Source organism: Tasmannia lanceolata, unplaced genomic scaffold (assembly GCF_043159265.1).
Source record: "Tasmannia lanceolata isolate RefF3 unplaced genomic scaffold, GAP_Taslan_0.1 ptg000044l, whole genome shotgun sequence".
NCBI lineage: Eukaryota > Viridiplantae > Streptophyta > Magnoliopsida > Canellales > Winteraceae > Tasmannia > Tasmannia lanceolata.
In genome coordinates this window covers 20,964,216-20,986,465 of record NW_027518721.1, presented here as the reverse complement: position 1 = coordinate 20,986,465, position 22,250 = coordinate 20,964,216, and the positions used below count along the sequence as shown (strand labels likewise).

The 22,250-nt window shown below is 43.2% G+C and overlaps 2 protein-coding genes across 3 annotated transcripts; both read left to right on the top strand.

Annotated features, from left to right (window-relative positions):
* The first annotated feature begins 686 nt into the window (after positions 1-686).
* Positions 687-21,415, top strand: LOC143863669 (cytochrome b-c1 complex subunit 6-1, mitochondrial-like). Of its 2 annotated transcripts, none has more exons than XM_077374404.1 (5): positions 687-839; positions 8,732-8,785; positions 18,464-18,548; positions 21,072-21,161; positions 21,247-21,415. In XM_077374404.1, coding segments are annotated over exons 2-5 (210 nt in total). In that variant the 5' UTR covers positions 687-839; positions 8,732-8,783; the 3' UTR covers positions 21,280-21,415. The 2 variants fall into 2 exon arrangements, with proteins under 2 accessions (XP_077230519.1, XP_077230520.1); XM_077374405.1 differs by having other exon boundaries at positions 693-839; positions 8,737-8,785.
* LOC143863413 (uncharacterized) lies at positions 3,187-5,659 on the top strand. Its single transcript, XM_077374078.1, has 4 exons — positions 3,187-3,587; positions 3,705-4,254; positions 4,354-4,680; positions 5,651-5,659. Exons 1-4 carry the CDS (start codon positions 3,187-3,189, stop codon positions 5,657-5,659), a joined length of 1,287 nt encoding a protein of 428 aa, XP_077230193.1.
* Positions 21,416-22,250: the final 835 nt, after the last annotated feature.

The window sequence follows — 22,250 nt, the reverse complement described above, 5'->3', positions numbered from 1 at the left end:
ATTGAACAATTGCCACCTTTGGGGTACGATGTCTAGCTTGCTTGGTGGGCTCCGTGCCTGATTGGTTTCTAGGGGTGGTCCCCCACACTCGAGATCACTTTACACTAGACCTGGCAAACGATCAGGTTGGTTTGGGTTATCCGCCGGTCACATGGGTGCGGGTCAAACGGGTTGGGTAAAAAATGACCCACATCCCTACAGGTCAGCCCTCAGGTGATCCGCACTCGCTGTGGGTGGGTCACGATATTTTGCTAAGGAGTATTTGTTTTTTGGGCGGTGATAAATTCACCCCCTTCAATGTATGAATCAACCCTCTAATTTTCATAATGGACAATATAACCCACACCATAGGATGATCCAAACCGTCCATTTGATGGGCCACGACGTAAATAGATTGTGCCCCAAAAACTATTTCCATAGGATGATCCCAACCGTCTGATCTATAGAAGTATACATAATGGGAGTCCCTCTTTAGATCGGACGGTTGGGATCATCCTATGGTAATAATTTTTCACAACAGTCTGACAGAAAAAAATAATTAAAAAAAAAATCAATAATCTTTTCCGCAGAAAAGGTGTTTTTTCCCGCGGAAACACGCTGTTCTGGTGTTTCCTTTGTTTTCCTCGGAAATACCCACGTGTAATTTTAAAAATGACGTGGTAAATCCTTTTCCCCAATTTTTCCTTGAAGACGTTTCCGGCTATCAGCACGAGAAAGCGGTAATTTTCGTGACTTTTCTTCAACTAAAACACTCTCAGCAACCGAAATCGAGGCCTTCTCTCGAACCCTTTTCTCTCTCTGTCTCTCTGCCCTAGCCCTATCGCGCCTCCAATCTTCAGGTACTCTCCCTCCCTCCCTCCCAAATAGGGTTTATTCTTGAAGATTTGGCATAAGGGTTTCTGGAAGTTAGGGTTTTCATCTGTTTGCAGAAAAAAAGGGGTTTTGTTTTCTCTTCCATTTCGGATCTTGCAAGATCTAGCAAATCACAGGGATTTTGGCTTCATCTTGTTTAGCAACACAAGATCTGAGACATCTCTGATGTTGGTTTGGTTTGAATATGCTGAGGAATATCTCTTCTTGTTGAAAACACCTCCTCCTACATGGTGAAAAATTAAGATTCGAATGGCATGAAACTTGGAAGTTGTTGTTCATTGGTGATTTTTCTCAATTACAGAACATTAGTAGTAGCCTTTGAATCCCTAGATCTAATAAATGCCAATTTGAATAGTTTGTTTAGGATTTTCATCTCTCTTTTTTAAATTGGCTTGAGCTAATAAGAATTGTAGATCTGGGAAAAAATAATATATAGAGGAAATTAAATAATTAAGTCGCAAGTAAATGGGATGATATTTGAATTTCTTAGTGATGTGACTTGGCATTTTCATTACTTTTCTTTGGATTGCTTCTGCGAGTAGTTAGTTCTCAGATCTTACATTCCGTGGACACTTTTACTTGGTCTCCTATAATTCATTTATCTTTATGAATATATTTTATTCATAATTTACCTTTGTCTATTATCTCTTTTATTTTTCTTCCCAATCAATCATCAAATGTGGGCTTCATGCTCAGAGTAGTTATATCATAATCTATTGAAAGTACAACAGCTTCTTTTGAAAGGAGCTGATGGGGTGTAAAAGCGCAGCAGCCTGTTAGCTGCCGACACGTGGCTAGGGGAGGGCCCACCGCGGACCAGCCTACCAGCTGCCTGCACGTGTCTCGAGGGGGGGCCCACTGCAGATCCCGCGTCAGCAAGGGTAGTTCGGTAATTACCTCAGAGTAGGTGAGCCCGAACCTATAGCTGGTGGACACCTGCCTTGGAGCATTAACTCCCCACCTATCCCAAAATTTCCCCTATAAAAGGGCTTCCAAAGCTCATAAATCAGGGTAATAACTTCTTCACCCACCACCCTAAAACTAGCTCTGCACTCCTGCTCATACTGACTTGAGTGTCGAAGGGCCTGTCCGGAGTACACTCCGGGTCGGTCGTTCTGACCTCGTTTGCTTCTGTGCAGAACACATTTCATCCGGACTCTATTTCCTTCACTTCAGCTCCTCGGGCCCTCTAGCTCGGCTCTTGCGTCACTGTCACATCTGTTAACCGATTTCGGGCCTAACAGATTGGCGCCATCCGTGGGACCCTAGAACTAAAAGCTGTTCCCAGATACCTCACACACAAAAATGATGGGGCGCAAGAGTGCGCGGGTGCCAACCGTGCGGACTACCCGAGCCGTCCTGCCTGGCAGGACCCGGAGCGAGCGAGTCGCCTCGCTGGTGGTGGCAGCTTCTGATACGGCCGAACAGAGCCAACCTCGTTCGGAACACCTGAACCCCATGCCCACTCCAGAGCAAGTCCAAGCTCTCTTTCAGCAAATGACAACTCTCGTTGGTCAGTACCAGCGGCTACTCCAAGCGCCTCCCCAACCTCCTCCGGAAGCTCCACGACCTGTCCGAGAAAGGCCAGAAATCCACAGGGGAGAGTCGTCGCGCCATGGTGAGGACCGAACTCACCGTTCCCCCGGACAAGTCTGTCACCCCGCAGCCATGCATGCACAGACAGAGCCGCACAGCCGTCGGAGGTCGCGGTCTCGCTCTGTGCAAAGGCGCCGAGCTCATGAAGAGCGCGCACCACAGGCAAAATCCCGGTCCCGTCGTAGGAGTCCGGAGAGCCACTCCAGCTCCACGGCGAGCCAATCTGTGGAGAGAAATAGGTCACCAGACCGTAGAGCTGACCCGATGCTGCGGAGAATAGAAGAGATGGACCACAGAATTGAAGAGCTGGCTAAGGATCAAAGCCGGCCTACGTCTAGGGCGTTCTCAAGCAGAACGCCGTTCACCGACGACGTGATGGGTGCCCCAGCACCCAGGGGATTTAAAATGCCAACTATCTCGCAGTATGATGGGACCACTGACCCCGTGGACCACTTGGAGACGTTCCGGACAATGATGCTCCTCCACGGTGCGTCAGACGGTTTCCTCTGCAGAGCGTTTCCGACGACCTTAACAGGTGCAGCAAGGGACTGGTACTCAAGGATCAGACCGAACTCCATCAGCAACTTCGATGACTTCGGGGAAGACCTGGTCCGCCACTTCATGAGCAGCTGCAGGCCAAGGAAAACAACAGCATCGTTGATGACCTTGCGGCAGGAGGATAATGAACCTCTCAAAGCCTTCATTGGCCGCTTCAACATGGAGGCACTCCAAGTGCCAAATCTAGACCCCTTGGCCGCTACGAACGCGCTTCTCGCAGGTGCTAGGTCAAATGATTTCCGCAGAGCAGTGGCCCGCCGGAATCCTCACTCCCTAGCAGATCTGATGGCCGGGGCAGAGGAATACATATCAGTGGAAGAGACACTGGCTGCTCTGGACTCGAGTCGGAGGAGAACCTCTGATGACAAGAACCAAGACAGGTACCCTGCTAAGCAGCGCAGGGATGATAAGGTTGTCAGAAGAGACAAGTCCCCCCAGAAAATGGAGGAAAACTTCACCCCTCTCAACACCTCCCGAAGACATATACTGGCTGCCATCAGCGGAGAAGAGTTCATAAAGTGGCCAGCCCCAATGATATCCAAGGGAAACAGGAGAGACAAGTCGAAGTACTGCCGGTTCCACAGGGACCACGGCCACGATACAGACGACTGCTGGCAGCTGAAGGAGGAGATCGAGCAGTTGATCAGCAGGGGCTACTTGAAAAAATATGTCCGAAGTGACACCCGCAAAGGTCACCCAAAGGAGAAAGGTCCCCAGGGCCGAAGCCCTCGGCGGTCTCAACCGCCCCCAGCCCGAAGACAATCTCCTCCACCGCCTAGTCCACCACCAGAGGCGCACCGCTCCCAACCAAGGGGAGTCATTGGCACAATCATGGGCGGTCCGGCAGCTGGAGGCACCTCATCCGCTGCTCGGAAAGCTTACGCACGCCGAGTCAATGCCGTACACGCATGCAGCAAGAAGGCGAAGACGGAGAATGAGATCTCCTTCTCAGATGCGGACCTCGACGGCCTGATATTACCACATGACGACGCCCTAGTCCTAACGATGCTCGTCGCAAACTGGGAGCTGAAGAAAGTCCTGGTAGACAATGGGAGCTCAGCCGACATCTTATACTATCACGCCTTCGAAAGGATGATGATAGGTGATGACCGCTTAAGGCCGGCGAATTCAGATCTTTTCGGCTTCTCTGGAGAGGTCGTCAAGGTGGAGGGACAAATCGAACTTCCTGTCCTCGTCGGGGATTCACCCTGCCAGGCTTTCGCCATGGTCAACTTCCTAGTAGTGAGGGTCACTTCGGTCTATAATGCTATTTTAGGACGGCCTGGGCAGAACCTGATCCGCGCCGTCGCGTCTGCTTATCACCAGAAGATGAAATTTATTACTCCAAATGGCGTCGGAGAAGTAAGGGGAGACCAGCCGCAATCTAGGGAGTGCTATGCAATGGCACTCAAGGGCAAAAATGCGACGGAGTCGTTCCCGATTGAGCTACTGGACCTGAGGGATGAAGCTCAAGGAACTCAGCCTGCCGAAGACCTTATTTCCATCCCCCTGTGCGAGAACGATGATGAGAAGGTCGTTCAGATCGGCTCCTCCCTAGACAACGGCACCCGGCGCAGCCTCTCCCAATTCCTTCAGGATAACGCGGATGTCTTTGCATGGACCCCCACAGACATGCCCGGCGTCAACCCGGAGGTTAGTTCGCACAGACTAGGTGTCGACCCGACCTGCAGGCCGGTGAAGCAGAAGAGGAGACACTTCGCCCTCGAAAGGCGGCAGGCGATCAGAGAAGAAGTGGAGAGGCTCCTAAGGGCTGACTTCATTCGGGAAATCCAGTACCCGGACTGGTTGGCAAACGTAGTCCTGGTAAAAAACGCAAATGGGAAATGGAGAACCTGCGTCGACTTCACTGATCTGAATAAAGCCTGTCCCAAGGACAGTTACCCGCTTCCAAAGATAGATCAACTCATCGACGCCACTGCAGGTCACGAGTTACTGAGCTTCATGGACGCCTTCTCCGGATATAATCAGATCTGAATGTATGAGTCAGATATCTCGAAGACCTCCTTTGTAACGGACTAGGGGACCTACTGCTACCGCGTCATGCCCTTCGGCTTGAAAAATGCCGGGGCCACATATCAAAGGCTCGTAAACAAGCTCTTCCGGAATCAGATCGGCCGTAACATGGAAGTCTATGATGACGACATGCTGGTCAAAAGCCGAAGCGCACAAGATCATGTCTCCGATCTAGAAGAGACATTTCAAATCCTGAGAGATAATAAGATGAAGCTCAATCCCACCAAGTGCACCTTCGGCGTCAGCTCGGGAAAATTCTTAGGGTTTATGGTTAGCCAAAGAGGCATAGAGGCCAATCCGGAAAATATCAAGGCCGTGGTGGAGCTCAATCCGCCGAAAACCATCAGAGTAGTGCAGCGACTGGCAGGGATGATAGCCGCCCTGGGGCGCTTCGTTTCAAAATCTGCAGAGAGGTGTCTCCCTTTCTTCAACGCAGTCAAAGGACTCAAGACCGCGCTCTGGACAGAGGAATGCCAGGCCGCCTTCGAGGAGTTAAAACAATATTTGTCCTCTCCACCGCTATTGACCAAACCGGAGCCTGGTGAGGAGATACTCTTGTATCTATCTATAAGCCCCCTGGCTCTGGCAGCAGTCCTAGTTCGTGAAGAGCACAGCCAACAAAAGCCGGTCTACTACGTTAGTAAAGTCCTGCACGACGCTGAAATAAGGTACCAGCGGGTCGAGAAATTGGCTTACGCGCTGGTGATGGCAGCCAGGAAGTTGAGACCGTATTTTCAAGCTCACACGATAAAGGTCCTAACTGACCAGCCACTTAGGCAAGTTCTCCATAAGCCGGACACCTCGGGACGACTCGTTAAATGGGCCGTGGAACTGAGTGAATTTGACATCCGGTACATGCCCAGGCCCGCAATCAAGACTCAAGTATTGGCAGATTTCGTAGCTGAATGCCGGCCCTGAATGAGGTATACGAACCCTATTAGTAGCCTCCATGAGTTAGGCGCTACTTGAGCCGGAGCCAGCCCGTAGTATTGAAGCACCGAGGCGAAGAATGGGTGCATAGGAAATCTGAGTCCGGCTCTCAACGACTCATCATATATGCAAACATCAGAACTCTCGTTACAAGCCCTATCTCCCTCCGTCGCCTCCCTCAGCCCAAACCTCGATGGAATACAGTATTTATCCCTAATCACCACCAACATGGACTCATCCAGGTGATTCTCCTCGTTGAGAGCCTGTATGTTGTATTTGGGATTGGCATCCATTCGGGCCCTCGCCACGACCTCAACGGCCCGGCCAGGGATTAACGTTGTGGACGCCTCGCCGGCGTCAATACCAACACTCCCCTCCAGTGGGACGTAACTATCTGTCCGAAGCGGGATGGCGTTCAAGTCCAAAATCACTTCGTCCTCCACTTCCTCATCACTCCATATGACATCCACACTGACATCGGGATTTGCTATTTTCGGGGCTGGTGACCAGGTATGCCTGTCCTCGGTTCTAATCGACGCTCTAGACCCTGAACTACTAGAAGACGACTCCCCCGAACCGGACTCAGAACTAGAGCTACTAGACATGAAAGCAGGAAAAGAAACGAATGAGACGCGCTGAAGAAAATTACCGGTCTACTCAAGGAACCGAACTGGAAGCTTCCGAATCCGCGGCCGTTCACAACTGCAAAACTACACGAGCCGAACTGGCCTTCGCCGAACTGGCAGAGAAAAGAAGAGGAGGAGAAGGAGAAGGAGAAGTAAAAGTAAAAAATGAGAAGGTAAAAACCTCCTTTTATAAGTTTTACCTGAGGCGGTGTGCATTTAATGAAGGGCACACACTTCGAGGTTGTCTTACTGGTGCCACGTGTCTTATCATAAATGATGGACATACGCATCGAGGCGAAGGCGCAAGTGAAGACGCGCGTATCTCCAAGGAATTAAGGACATCCGTTAAGCCGGATTGGATATGACGCGTCTTGCAAAACGACAAAAAGCGGTCCGGCCCAAGCCGAACTGGATAGCTAAACGACAAAAAACAGTCCGGTCCAAGCCGGACTGGATATGATGCGTCTCGCAAAACGACAAAAAACAGTTCGGCCCAAGCTGGGCTGGATATGACGCGTCTCGCAAAACGACAAAAAGCAGTCCGGCCCAAGCCGGACTGGATAGCTAAACGACAAAAAGCAGTCCGGCCCAAGCCGGACTGGATAGCTAAACGACAAAAAACAGTCCGGCCCAAGCCGGACTGGATATGACGCGTCTCGTTAAAGACGTCGAAAACACAGCCCGGCCCAAGCCGTACTGGAAAAATCCGGACTGGCAAAACTCCAGACTACTCCAAACTCCGGACTACTCCTGTCTCCGGACTGCTCCAAAAATCCGGACTGCTCCAACAATCCGGACTGATAAAATCCGGACTGCTCCAACAATCCGGACTGCTCCAAAAATCCGGACTGATAAACTCCGGACTGCTCCAAAATCCGGACTGCCCCAAAAGCCGGACTGCTCCAGAATCCGGACTGCTTCAAAATCCGGACTGCCCTAAAAGCCGGACTGCTGCAGAATCCGGACTGCTTCAAAATCCGGACTGCTCCAAACTCCGGACTGCTCCTGTCTCCGGACTGCTCCAAAAATCCGGACTGATAAACTCCGGAGTGCTCCAACAATCCGGACTGATCAAATCCGGACTGCTCCAAAAATCCGGACTGATAAACTCCGGACTGCTCCAAACTCCGGACTGCCCCAAAATCCGGACTGCTTCAAAATCCGGACTGCTCCAAACTCCGGACTGCTCTTGTCTCCGGACTGCTCTTGTCTCCGGATTGCTCATAAATTCCGGGCTGCCTCGCAGACCCCTCGACCACCATCAGTCAGAGATGTACTCTACCACACTTCCCCAAGTCGCTGTAACAACTTGGAGAACTGGGGGGCAACTGATGGGGTGTAAAAGCGCAGCAGTCTGTTAGCTGCCGACACGTGGCTAGGGGAGGGCCCACCGTGGACCAGCCTACCAGTTGCCGGCACATGTCTCGAGGGGGGCCCACTACAGATCCCGCGTCAGCAAGGGTAGTTCGGTAATTACCTCAGAGTAGGTGAGCCCGAACCTATAATTGGTGGACACCTGCCTTGGAGCATTAACTCCCCACCTACCCCAAAATTTCCCCTATAAAAGGGCTTCCAAAGCTCATAAATCAGGGTAATAACTTCTTCACCCACCACCCTAAAACTAGCTCTGCACTCCTGCTCATACTGACTTGAGTGTCGAAGGGCCTGCCCGGAGTACACTCCGGTTCGGTCGTTTGGACCTCGTTTGCTTCTGAGCAGAACACATTTCATCCGGACTCTATTTCCTTCACTTCAGCTCCTCGGGCCCTCTAGCTCGGCTCTTGCGTCACTGTCACATCTGTTAACCGATTTCGGGCCTAACAGGAGCTTTCAATTGTGGATCTACTTACGATCTTGACGAGTAGTGTTTACTCCCCTGTTTTTGATTGAATAATGAGGCAAACGAGTCACTCTATCAATGAGTGAACCATTTTGTTAACGAGAAATATGACTTGGTAGTTTTAGTGAAGTGGCAATGCATCTTCTTGTAAATGTACATTTTATTTATTTTTCATGTAAAACAAAAATTTTGGTATTTAACTTCATAGTTTCCATACTAAATATGTCCGAGAGTTATTTATTTATAGTTTATGACAACAATTTCCTCTGTGTAGTGTAGCCAACAATCCCCCTGTATCCGGTTGTTGATACGCACCTTCCATTGCCATGTAAGTAATATGTTTTTTTCCTTTCTCTTCTTGCTCACATTAGTCTATCCAAATAACTACTTATGCTTTGAAGATCATCCTGCACATTAATGCAGTCAATGGATCTATTTGTTGGAAATCGTCCATAAATTATAATTCAACTGTTTTGCTTATGTGGTGTGGGTGTGGGCGAATTGGCGTGGCTATTAATGACATGTATTATTTATTCTGTTACACAACTCTCATATTCAACATTTTCATAATTCTCATTCATGATACCAAGTTGCCAACTGGTTAAATCAGTTAGAAAATGTATTGCTGTAAGGAAAATATATCTTTAATGATTTGAGGCCTGATTGGATGCACACCATTTTTTTTCTATTATGATTTTTTTCTCACATGGCCAGTATTATATATTGCAATGCAGTTAGGGGTGAAAGTTGGGCCGGGTTTACTCCGCTTATGGATGGGTAAAGCTCATATGTCTAAAATTTTAAACACAAACCCACCCCATGCACAGCGTGGGTTCAAGAGACTTCACCCAAGCAGAAGACAAGTCTATGTTTACAAGCCCATCGTGTACCCAATTGAATCCAAGAAATTGACTGGTGTCTGTTATCCGGATTGGACCCATTTGGGTACCCATATTTGAATTTTCCAGTTTTCTTGGCATCATTGCCATCTTTCTTAAGGCTTTCTTTGGCACTGATCTTGAGCTTGGGATGTACTTGGGTTGGACATTGGCGCAAACTTTTTTTTTTGGGATTTTTGCTGATTAGTCCCTACATGGCAAAATAATTGCTTATTAGTCCCTAAGAAAAGCATATTAGCTGAACAGTCCTACTTTTAGAAAATATTTGCTAAAAGGTCCCTAAAACTCACCAACTTCATTTTTATACGTTACATTTTTTAAAATGGAAAATATACCACCCCCCAACCCCCAACCCATTTAATCTGTTTTAGAGTTTTTTTATTTCCCTTCCAATATTTTTGGAAAAAACTAGGAAATAAGCAACAATATTCTCTCTTCCAATATTGACTTTCCCTTTGACATTATCCCTTCTTCTTCTCCTAAGATTAGAAGCCAAACCCTAGTTATGGACCTTCAGTTTATGATGTTATCCTTCTAAATTAATCAGACATAATTCCTCAATGAAACAAAAAATTCCATAGAAATAATTTTCCATCAGATATATTTTCTTGCAATCGCCAAGATAGGAATTGCTTAGAAAAGTTGGAAACGAAAAATATTCCTAAAATTTAGATAACTCAAACCGACCCTATTTAATTTATTTTAGAGGGATTTTCAATTTATTTAATTCCTAAAATAATTTTTTTGTTGAAGGTTTTTTGACGAGAATATTGGAAGAGATAATATTGTTGCTTATTTCCTAGTTTTTTTCCAAAAATATTGGAAGGGAAATAAAAAAACGCTAAAACTGATTAAATGGGTTGGGGTAAATTTGCCATTTTAAAATTTTTAACGGAGAAAATTGAAGTTCGTGAGTTTTAGGGACCTTTTAGCACATGTTCTAAATGTAGAACTGTTCAGCTAATATGCTTTTCTTAGGGACTAATAAGCAATTATTTTGCCATGTAGGGACTACTAATCAGCAAAAATCCCTTTTTTTTTTTAAAATTGACATTACCGCTAACTTCTTTAATGTTCTGTATGAGTTACTCCGTTTTATGAAATCATCAACACACAAGGCATCATAAATAGAAGGATATGAAGGTATTTTCCTAATACCGTTACCATTACAACACGCTATTTTTTGTTATGTTTTTCATTATGTATTCACCACACCAGCTTGAAGGCGAGTGTTTGTATCAAGCTGGCTGTGTGTATGAGATTATTGCTTTTTGTTTTATGGATATTTTAGTTGTTTGTTGTAGTTTTCTGCGTAGCAAGCCGGAGTTCCATAGAATTTAGAACTTAGAAGAGACACAAAAAACACTCATCTTTGGAACTAACTATACTTTTCATTAATAAATAAAACACAGCTACATCTTTAACTAAAACTTTTTTTAAAATGGAATTAACCACCTCATAGTAGACTCGAGAATAATTGGATCTTCATATTTCTAGGAGTTTTCTTAAGAAGAAAAAAAAGGTTGGAAATGAGAAGGAAAAATGAAGGCGAGTGTTTGTATCAAGCTGGCTGTGTGTATGAGATTATTGCTTTTTGTTGTATGGATATTTTAGTTGTTTGTTGTAGTTTTCTGCGTAGCAAGCCAGAGTTCCATAGAATTTAGAACTTAGAAGAGCCACAAAAAACACCCATCTTTGGAACTAACTATACTTTTCATTAATAAATAAAACACAGCTACATCTTTAACTAAAACTTTTTTTTAAATGGACTTAACCACCTCATAGTAGACTCGAGAATAATTGGATCTTCATATTTGTAGGAGTTTCCTTAAGAAGAAAAAAAAGGTTGGAAATGAGAAGGAAAAATGACTTTTTGATAAGCTTTTAGTTGTTTCTTTGCCTCTTACATGACATTAAAAACAAGAAAAAGTGGAATGTGCTCCAATTTGGTTATGTATCATTGTAAATAACTTAATGCGATGTTAACTGTGCTGCTCATGTGCTCTGCAGTTGCACATAACTGGTTTTCATTAGGGGCCGGTTCCAATCGCTTGTAAAACAATTTTCTGATTAAAGCTTTTTCATGATAAACTTCTTTTAGGGTAAAGTTTTCCTTTTTTGTTGATCCATTGCACGCAGTACAACAAGATGTAAAACAAATACAATGGACCAACAGCCGTGGAATCAGGCAGGGGTACCCTCTTGCACCTTAATTATTATTGTGGCGGAATCTCTCAGCTCCCTCATCTCTAAAGCCGAAAATTGCGGCTTTATTCGTGGTCTAAAACCTAGCCATCAATCTCCCTCATCTATTACCCATTTACAATTTGCGGACGATACGGTCTTGTTTCTTCCTGATAACTCGCAAGCCGTCAGCGTAAAACGTATCTTCCGCGGGCTTGAGATTATCTCGGGGCTGAAAATTAACTTGTCAAAGAGTATGGTTGCTGGAATTAACTTGGATCCGTGTATATGATGGAGCGCTATCCTAGTGGCCTACAATGCCGTAAAACGTATCTTCCGCTGGTTTGAGATTATCTCGGGGCTGAAAATTAACTTGTCAAAGAGTATGGTAGCTGGAATTAACTTGGATCCGTGTATGACGGAGCGCTATGCTAGTGGCCTACAATGCCGGGCTGCTACTTTTCCCATTCAGTATCTTGGATTGCCGCTTGGATATGGGATTCCCAAAGCGGCTCAATGGGATCCTGTTATTGAGAGAATCGAAAGAAAGCTCTCGTCGTGGAAGAAGAATTATCTATCCTTCGGGGCCCGGATTACCTTGATCAAGTCGGCTTTACCGAACATGCCTGTCTATTTTATGTCGCTATTTAAGATTCCAGCTGGCATTGCTAAGCGCATCGAAAAGCATCAGCGGGACTTCCTATGGGAAGGCAAGGCGGAGGGGAAAGGACTTAAACATCTGGTCGCTTGGAAAAAGGTATGTAAATCCAAAAGAAATGGGGGCCTCGTCATTGGCAAGATAAAGCTTCGGAACAAGGCTCTCCTGGGGAAATGGTTGTGGCGCTTCGGTACGGAGAAAGAAGCCCTATGGCATAACGTGATAGGGACGAAATATGGGAGGGGATGCAGGGATTAGGTTTGCAATGGTCGTTCTAACTATTGTGGATCCGGTGTATGGAGGTCCATTCACTCTTCTAGAGACTCTTTTCTGCCGCTTGTGCGTTTTAGGCTTGGTATTGGGAATTCCATTCGCTTTTGGTTGGATGTTTGGGTGGGGAATCAATCCCTCCCGGAATCTTACCCACATCTCTTCCGGATTGCTAGCTCGCCAGATTCTTCTATTGCTAATAAGTATACTCGATGTCCTACTACTGGGCAATTGGTTTGGGACATACGGTTGATGCGTAGCCTCAAGGGCTCAGAGATTGCTGTCTTTGGAAACCTTTTTGGAATCTTTGTCTCCCATGTACCTATTCCGATTAGTTGAGGATCAATGGATCTGGATTCCGGATTCCCTGGGGGTTTTCTTTGTCAAGTCTTTCTTTCGAAAGCTTAACGATAACTGTGATAATCCCTCTCACTATGCATCTGTATGGAGTGTTGTAGCACCTTCTCGTGTCCGAGCTTTTACATGGTCCTTGCTTCTCAATGGACTCAATACATGTGACAGATTAAAATGTCGGGGTTTCATCATGGGTCAGTGGTGCATTCGGATTTTCATGGGTCATCTAGGAATGTGTTGGAAATGTGATAATGTTTTGGCGCAATTTTTTCACTGGATGCGTTGGCGAAGAGATGTGGCTATCTATCCCCTACGCTATCTTCTGGCACATCTAGTTGGAGAGAAATGGCAGGATTTTTTGGGAGTGAGGAGCGGAGTATTTCACACGTCAGCCTCGACATCAAGATATCCATCATCAGATGGGTTAAAGCTAAGAGTGGTATTCACTACTCTGTGGGTAACATCCTCAGGAATTTCATTACGGTTGCGGCTGAAAAGAAATGCAAATCACCCATTACCCTGAGGTGGAGCCCTCCCCCCGAAGGCTGGCTAAAATTTAATTATGACGGGAGTGCCCGTGGAAACCCTGGACCAGTTGGAATTCGTGGAGTTATCCGTGACCACCTGGGGAAACTACTTATGTCTTTCTCTGGACTGGTTGGGAATTGTGATGCCAATGAAGCAGAGGTCTCGGCACTCTTGTTCGGATTAAAGTGGTACGTGATACATAATTTGGGCCCATTAATCGTCGAAGGTGATTCCTCCAACTCTATCGCGTGGGCCACCAACAAAATCTGCGAACCGTGGCGATTGGCGTCGAAAATAGATGAAATCAGGGATCTGATCTCTATCATTCGCCCACCCCTGCAACATATGAGGCGATCAGCTAATGGTTGGGCTGATTCCCTTGCCAAGGACGGTGTCGACAGGACGGATGCTGCTCTTAATTTTGCTGAAAGTAGGGATCTTTAATTGTATTTCCTTTTCTGACCCTGGCTGGTGGGTCATTACCATGTAACGGGGGACGTCTTGTCCCTTCTTTGCTTCTATCAATAAATCATTACCTTCAAAAAAAAAAAAAAAAAAAAAGCCGGTAGTTGTACGACATAAAACTTGAACTTCTCTGAGCTGTCTATTTTTATGGCAGTTAAATCGGTGGGCTAGGATCATATTCTTTAGAAGTTTTTTGGGCTATGGCCTATCCAAAATGGGGACCCTTCATGAAGGGTCTAAATCATGCTTATGGGTGGGCCCCACTATACTAGACTATCTGTTGTCTTCTAACTATTAAATGGATATTATAATCCCTTCCCTTGTAATTAATGAAATTGATGAGAGATGATGTGGGTTATGAGCTATTCTGTCACAAATTTGTTCCGATGTTCAAAGCATCCGGAATATTTGATGTTTATAAATCATGGTCAAGAAAACGAGATGCCCTTGTACTTCTGTTGTAGTTGTGCTTCAGATAAAATGAGTTATATCATCTGGATTATAAAAGTTACTTGTATACCCATGAAAAAGATTAAAAGAATATATCATCTGGATTATAAAAGTTATATCGTACTTTTTATCCTAAATCTGACACAAATTTATATATTCAAATTCTTTATAAATTCTTTAGAAATGCCTAAAAAAATGGATAATACAAAATAATCAGTTTAATTTGATCTATCTGAAATCTGTCCTACTCTTCATGGGCAACTATATCCTCTAAAATCTAACAAAGATGAACAAAATAATCAGTTTAATTTGGTCTATCTGAAATCTGTCCCACTCTCCGTGGGCAACTATATCCTTTAAAATTTAACAAAGAACATAGATGATTGAAGTTGATTGCTTCTAAATTCATGCATACGTGAATAAGTATTTCATCAAGGCTCCAAACAGTTGAAGTACAGGCAACAAGGGGGCATGCTCGCTGGGACTTGGAAACAACTTAGTTTGGGCATAAGAGAAAGTCATTTAGTGCATCTCTATCAGCAGCCTGATAATTCCGGATCAAACAATTACCGATAAAAACAGAATATCAATGTTTACCCATCATTTTCCTCTCCCAAACGATCAAACAATTGCAGATAAAAAGACAAACGAACAAGAACCCCCTTTTGCCCCCCAAATAACCCCCTTTGCCCTGCATTGGCAATTCCAGATTCAATCTCTGCAAAGTGCATCCAGATAGAGTATTTTTTGTTGGGATTTACCTCCTTACCGAATGATAAAGCTGGCTGACCATCAGTACTAACAATTGCTTACTGGTAATGCTTTTCTGGATAAAAGTTGGGAGTAATCGAAACCTGCTTGATGGTGTTTTCAAAGGTTATATATATATATATATATATATATATATATATATATATATATAGAGAGAGAGAGAGAGAGAGAGAGAGAGAGAGAGAGAGAGAGAGAGAAGGGTTCCTGCGCTCGAGCGCAGATAGTTTATCTGCGCTTGGGTGCTGGAAACAGGGGTGGGGCCACATTGTGGGGGTGATCCTAAGCATTCATTTGACAGGCCCCATCATGGATGGGGGTGTACAAAAAATCAGCTCCATTGGACCATCTTAGGGTGTCCATTTGTGGGGGAGAAATGGACAGATACTGTTTGTCCACAAATCTGCCCATTTTTCACTCCACAAATGGACACCCTATGGTGATCCAATGGAGCTGATTTTTGGTGGGCACCCTATCCATGAAAGGGCCGATCAAATGAATGCTTGGACCCCCCCAAATGTGGCCCACGCCTGTTTCTGCACTCGTTCGAGCACAGAAACCCTTCTCTCTCTCATATATATATATATATGGAAATAGTTTGTGTGCAGCTGCACAGATAAGCTATTTGTGCATGGCTGCACAAACCATAGTGGGGGCCACCTTTTTTAGGGGATCCAAAGCATTCATTTGGAAGGGCCTTCCATGGATAGGGTGTGTACCAAAAATCAGCCCTATAGGATCATCCTAACCCAATCAAAGTTGGGGGGAAAATGGACAGACACTGTTTCTGCCCATTCCCCCCCCATCCACCCACCCCACACACACAAATGGCAGGGTTAGGATGATCCTAAAGGGCTGATTTTTGGTATATATATATATATATATATATATATATATATATATGAGAAGTGTTGGTGCGCTTCAGCGCACCGGTTATAACGCATCCCATTCGTTTAAATGTTTGGGTCCCGCTTAAGCGAACCAATGGGAGGCGTTATAACCACTTAAGCACACCAACACTTTCCTATATATATATATATATATATATATATATATATATATATATATATATGAGAGAACATTTCCTACACACTTGTGTAGGTAAGTTACCTACACACTACCTTAAAATACAGTGGGGGCCCACATTGTTTGGGTGATCCAAACAATTCATTTGAATGGTCCTCACATAGATAGGGTGTCCACAAAAAATCAGATCCATAGGATCATCCCAACCCTACGATTTGTGGAGGTAAAATGGATGTGTATAAACCTTCACAAATTAGTCCATTTTTTGCCTCCATAGTTTGAATGGTTTACACACTACCTTAAAATACAGTGGGGGCCCACATTGTTTGGGTGATCCAAACCATTCATTTGAATGGTCCTCACATAGATAGGGTGTCCACAAAAAATCAGATCCATAGGATCATCCCAACCCTACGATTTGTGGAGGTAAAATGGACGTGTATAAACCTTCACAAATTAGTCCATTTTTTGCCTCCATAGTTTGAATGGTTAGGATGATCCTATGGATTTGATTTTTTGTGGACACCCTATCTATGTGAGGACCATTCAAATGAATGGTTTGGATCACCCAAACAATGTGGGCCCCCACTGTATTTTAAGGTAGTGTGTAGGTAACTTACCTACACAAGTGTGTAGGAAATGTTCTCTCTCTCTCTCTCTCTATATATATATATATATATATATATATATATATATATGAGAAAAGAGTAGCTACACATACGTGTAGCTAACTTAGCTACACCGACGGCTTAAAATACAGTGGGCCCCACATTGTTTGGGTGATGCAAACCATTCATTTGATGGGCTCTCACATAGATAGGGTGTGCCCAAAAAATCAGCTCCATAGGATCATCCCAACCCTACGATTTGTGGAAGCAAAAATAGACGTGTAAAAACCTTCACAAATCTGTCCATTTTTGCCTCCACAGTTTGAAGGGTTGAGATCATCCAATGGAGCTGATTTTTTGGGCACACCCTATCAATGTGAGGTCCTATCAAATGAATGGTTTGGATCACCCAAATAATGTGGGCCCACTGTATTTTAAGTCGTCGGTGTAGCTAAGTTAGCTACACGTATGTGTAGCTTCACTTAACTCTCTCTCTCTCATTCTCTCTCTCTCTCTCTCTCTCTCTATATATATATATATATATATATATATATATATATATATATATATATATATATATATATAGCAGCTTATGCAAAGGGTAAATGGTTCTGCAGGGAAGGTAAATTCATTCAAATTGCCTCCCAGGACATTCTCACGAGCTTCGGAGCTTCTAGAATCTCAACATTTTGTTGAAAGATAAGGCTAAAATCAAAACACGGTGACAAACAGAGAGCATATATAAATCCAACAACAAGGAAAATTTAGTTGCTACTGGTGCATTTGGATGTACATCTAATTTGCAACTTGGATGCAATATGGGAAGCCGGTTTGAATGTAATATTCAGAGAAAATAAGGAAACAAGCAAGAGGAGCAGAGAATGCAACGGGAAGAGGGTTTGAATGTAATTTACTAGTCATCTACTTTTCTCCGCCTTTTCTCCTTTCCTCCGCCTTTCCTCATCTTAAAACCCTGTCTTGGATTCTCTCCCCAGTTAAGAGCAAGTATGAGAAATAGGACGAGGACGAGTTGGGGAACTTCGGCTGATTCATGGAAGGAGTTGCGGAGTAGCATTTTCTGAGGATAGGATACTGAAAATCTGCCATGAAAGTGCTTAATCTATCCGAGGGAATCCCGGTTCTGGGTTGGTCTATGTTGTCTGTTGAATAGAGCAGCATCAGCACTGTCACTTCATTGTTGTTGGGGCGATCAGAGAGGTGGTTTCAACGGCTGGAGATGGCAGCGGGAAAGAGTGGGATGGGGAGAGGGAGAAGGTGAGAGACTTGCGAAAGAGAGTGGGAGCGAGAGAAATGGGAAGAGAGGGCGAGTCACATTTTACTTAGTAATATATTTACTGAATTTTTGTTATTAATTTGTTTACCGAGTTTCCCCATAGAACCTAGCATTTTTTGAAACAGTTTTACGATGTAAATTTGCATTTAGTGACATTTGGAATTCACCCAAAATCTGATTGACGGTAAAAAATTGTTTTACTACTATTTTACGGTGATTGTAAGAGACCCCAGAGGAATCTGATATCAATATTTCCTACGGTTTGGTGTGTCTGGTTTTGTATTAAAATTATGGGGTGCTCTTTGGTCAGTTAATTGAATTATATCATGTTTATTCATAGTTATTAGTAATATTAATTGTCTAACTTTGTTAATGACAACAACAATACCTACAATGTTGTTCTTTCTCTTTCTTTTTTTGTCCGTTTCTGTCACTGATACAGTCTAATAGTCTTTGTACCTTGGTATGAACTTGAAAGTTAATCTGTTTCTGTTCAATTTAGGGCGGAAGAGGAGCTTGTCGACCAGAAGAAACATTTTGAAGAGGCTAGCAAGCCAAAGTGTGTGAAAACTTTACTACAATATGAGGTAATTTCTGGCATTTTGGATCTTCAAATGTTCGTAGCTGTGCCAACTTGATCGTGCTTTTTTTCTTATTATTCCAATATGTAGCTTAACATGTTCTTTTTTTTTTTTTTGACAAAAAATTGTCTGGGTTTGCTATTATGACTGGGTTAAAGCTTCTTGGTACTTGTCGTTTTGGCTTTTTTGTGACGCAGTTTAATTGCACTAATTATTTATAGGAAGTGGTAAACAATATAATATTTTACAGATACAAACCCTAAAACTAAAAGTAAAAAAGGAGAAACACAGAAGCAGCATCATTTCAAGAAATAGAAACAACAAAAATCCAAAAAGGTGCCACCCTGAGAAGGAATTTACTATTAAATGTGGATATAAAATTCCATACAGATTTTATACTGGGGTTCAACTGTTTTTTTCCTCTCTTTGTTATTGTATGACTTGCAAATATTCCAGTAAGAATTCATGTTTGGAACTCATCTCATTATGACAATCAGGGGAAAACATCGTATTGTAAGTATTAGGTGTTTCTGTCACCTTTGTCTATATCTGATTATCAGGACTTGGTATTTGTACCCTTTTGTTTTCATAGATACAACCTCTCTTTTTTAAACTCTTTCATTTGAAATTGTGACAGCCAATACTCTATCAAAACATCTTTAATTTCCCATGGCCACCATGTTTGATGCTAGTGAATGGTGATGCGATCCACCATTAGGATTTATTTGCTTATGGATAGACCTTGCGTTTTTATTTTTTAGGCTATTTTTAGAGTTATAATTCATATTTTATTAATGCTAGATGCGGAGGATGTCCACATCAAGCTATGACCCACTTTACTTGTCCAAATTACTCATGACCCACTACCATAAACCCAAGCTCAAATTCACTTAAAAAGCCTTAGAATCCTATTGGCCCTCCTACCATGGCCCATCTCTTAAAACCACTAATCCTTTCTTATATCATATTGGCTACCCCTTTTGGCCCACTTCTTAATCTCCCTAAACCCCTTTTATTTCACCAACTTCTATCTCATTGGCCAAAACCTCATGGCCCATCACTCACACCATCCTCGTTCTGTATAACCTCCTTCTGTCCTTCGTATTAAGCATTCCCTCTCTCTCTCTCTCTCTCTCTCTCTCTCTCTCTCTCCTACGTGCAGCCGCCCCCATCTCTCCTTTTCTCTCACTTCTTCTCTTCTTTATCTCTTTTCTCTCCTATCCCTCTTGGCTGGGATTGTAAGCTGCCCCTTTTTTCCCTTTTTCACTTCATTCTTTCCTTATCTTCAGCTTATTTTCTCCTCTTTCCATCTCTCTTTACCTTAGTTGAGATCAACCACACACACACTCTCTCTCTCTCTCTCTCTCGCTCATTACTTGCAATGGACCATCACCTCCTACAGAGGATCCAGACATGAAGCTCGGCACGCCATCCTAGGTACGGATTCCATTCCCCTTGACATTCTTATAGGCCACTCCCATAATCTCATACTCCCATATTCTCTTCCTTTGAACCATCCCATTTCTTTTTCCTACTTAACCTAACCCTTGCCTTCACCCTTTAGCCCATTTTCCTTTATCATTCCCTAACCTTTGTCACCTTCACTACCTTGATCCTGTTATTGGTATTTGTTCTATTACCTTGTGCAGACATTGTTTGGGTCATAGTTAGGTATTTTTCTTGTCACATGGTTGATGGAAAATATCACGGATAAGACATATATTTCAAGGTGATCTAGCTAAGACCTTCTGGTTATGATAGAAGAGGACGATTCCACAGAGTAATAGGAATGGCTTTTAGTTGGGGAATGTGTGGATGAGGTAGTTCTCTGTAGTGTTTTGACCCTGAAGACTTTACTTGCTCTGTCGGCTCAGGAATATAATCCTGGCTGTTACTTGTTACTTGTTTTCTCTATGTAATGCATGCTGGGACTGTTGGTCCCCAATGTAATTTTCATAGATTCGATAAAATTGTCATCTTTCAAAAAAAAATAATAGCATTGACTGAAATCTGATTTCTTTTATTCATTAGTTAACTGTTTTCTTTTGGGGCGATTGTATGGAAGATGTTTGGTATGAATTAATTTCATTTGATGAATGAACTCTAAATCTTTGAATTTCCTTGTAAACCCTGGTTGAGTTTGATTATTATGTTATGTTTATGCTTTTGGGAAATGCTTGTTGTTTTTATTGAATTAGAACCCTCAATATGCTCCTAAATTCTCAAAAATCATCCAGCAAACGCTAGGTTTGCACAAATTTTGGTCTTTATATGCTAATTTCTTGCAATTCTTTTCGAAACTCATGAGCTTTTCTTATCAACAATGAAAGAGAAGTACTAAAAATCCTGGAATTGAGTTTTTTTTTTAAATTATTTATTAATATTTCGAAGTATTGGGGTATCTTCATGCAGCTGGAACTACTGTTCTCTGTTTTTTTCTCTAGAGAAAATGCTCATGATTTTTCTGCTCTCTCTAGGTATGCTACATAAATGCACTTTATGATTCTGAAGTTGTCTCATTTTCTACAGGGATGTGTGAAAAGGATCGAAGGCGACGAAAGTGGCCACAAACACTGTACTGGGCAGTATTTCGATTACTGGTCGTGCATTGACAAAGAAGTAAGTATTCAGTTTCATCGCAAAACGGTAGTTAATTTGCTCAGAGTTCCAAATCATCTTCTGAAATTGCCACCTTGAAATGCAGGTTTCTCTGAAGCTCTTTACAAAACTGAAATGATAGTAAAGGACTTCCATGGGTTAGAATTGTTTCCTTTGTTGTTTTTCATTAACGTCTATCGAATTTTTGCTGGAAGAAGAAACTTCTGTCCCAGGACACCCTCTAGTTAAACCAATAAAAAAGTGGGTTTTGAACATTTCAATCCGCTTCTGGGATTCTTGTGGTCATGTTTCAAGATAAGGAAATAGTATGTAGAGTGCTACTAAAAATGAGGTATGATAGATGCAAGGGCCTTCTTTATGCAAGGGCCGGAGAAGGGCTCTTGAATAGATCCACGTCATTTTTTAAAGTCGGTTGAGAAACTGAATCAGTTGCACTCAATGATGTGGATCTATTCAAGGGCCCTTTTGTAGCCCTTGCATAAAGAGGGCCCTTGCATCTATCATTCCTAAAAATTGATCAACTACTGCCTTTTTGAGTTATTATATGATGTTTTCAGAAAAAGTACAGTGGGTTCCACAGACCTGGTTGATCTAAAAATTGATCAACTATTCAATTTCTGGTCCCAGATAGGTCGTGCCCCAAAAAATCTCCATAGGATCAGTGCCATTAAAAATTGATCAACCATTGCCATTTTGAGTTATTATAGGCATGGTTTTAAATTTCAACCGAAATCTGAAATTTCGGATTTCGGTGGGGACCGAAACTGTATTTGGCGAAATATTTAATTTCGCCATTCCGAAATTTTGAGAAAATGCATTTTTTATTTAAAAAAAAAAGCGTTATAAAATTTCGGCCAAAATTTTGGTTTTTCGGAAGTGCGAAACCGGTACCGAAATCGAAAATTTAAACCTTGAATATAGGGCGATGATATTTTCAGCCCCCTGCAGTACGCATTCGCCCCACTGTTAACGTAATTTGACGTCAAAAAAGCGTTAAGTTGCCCACTGTTCACGTTATTACGGGGGCTCATACTACTACGTACTGCATGGGGTTGAAAATTTGAAAAATCATTGCCCTTATTTTATGAT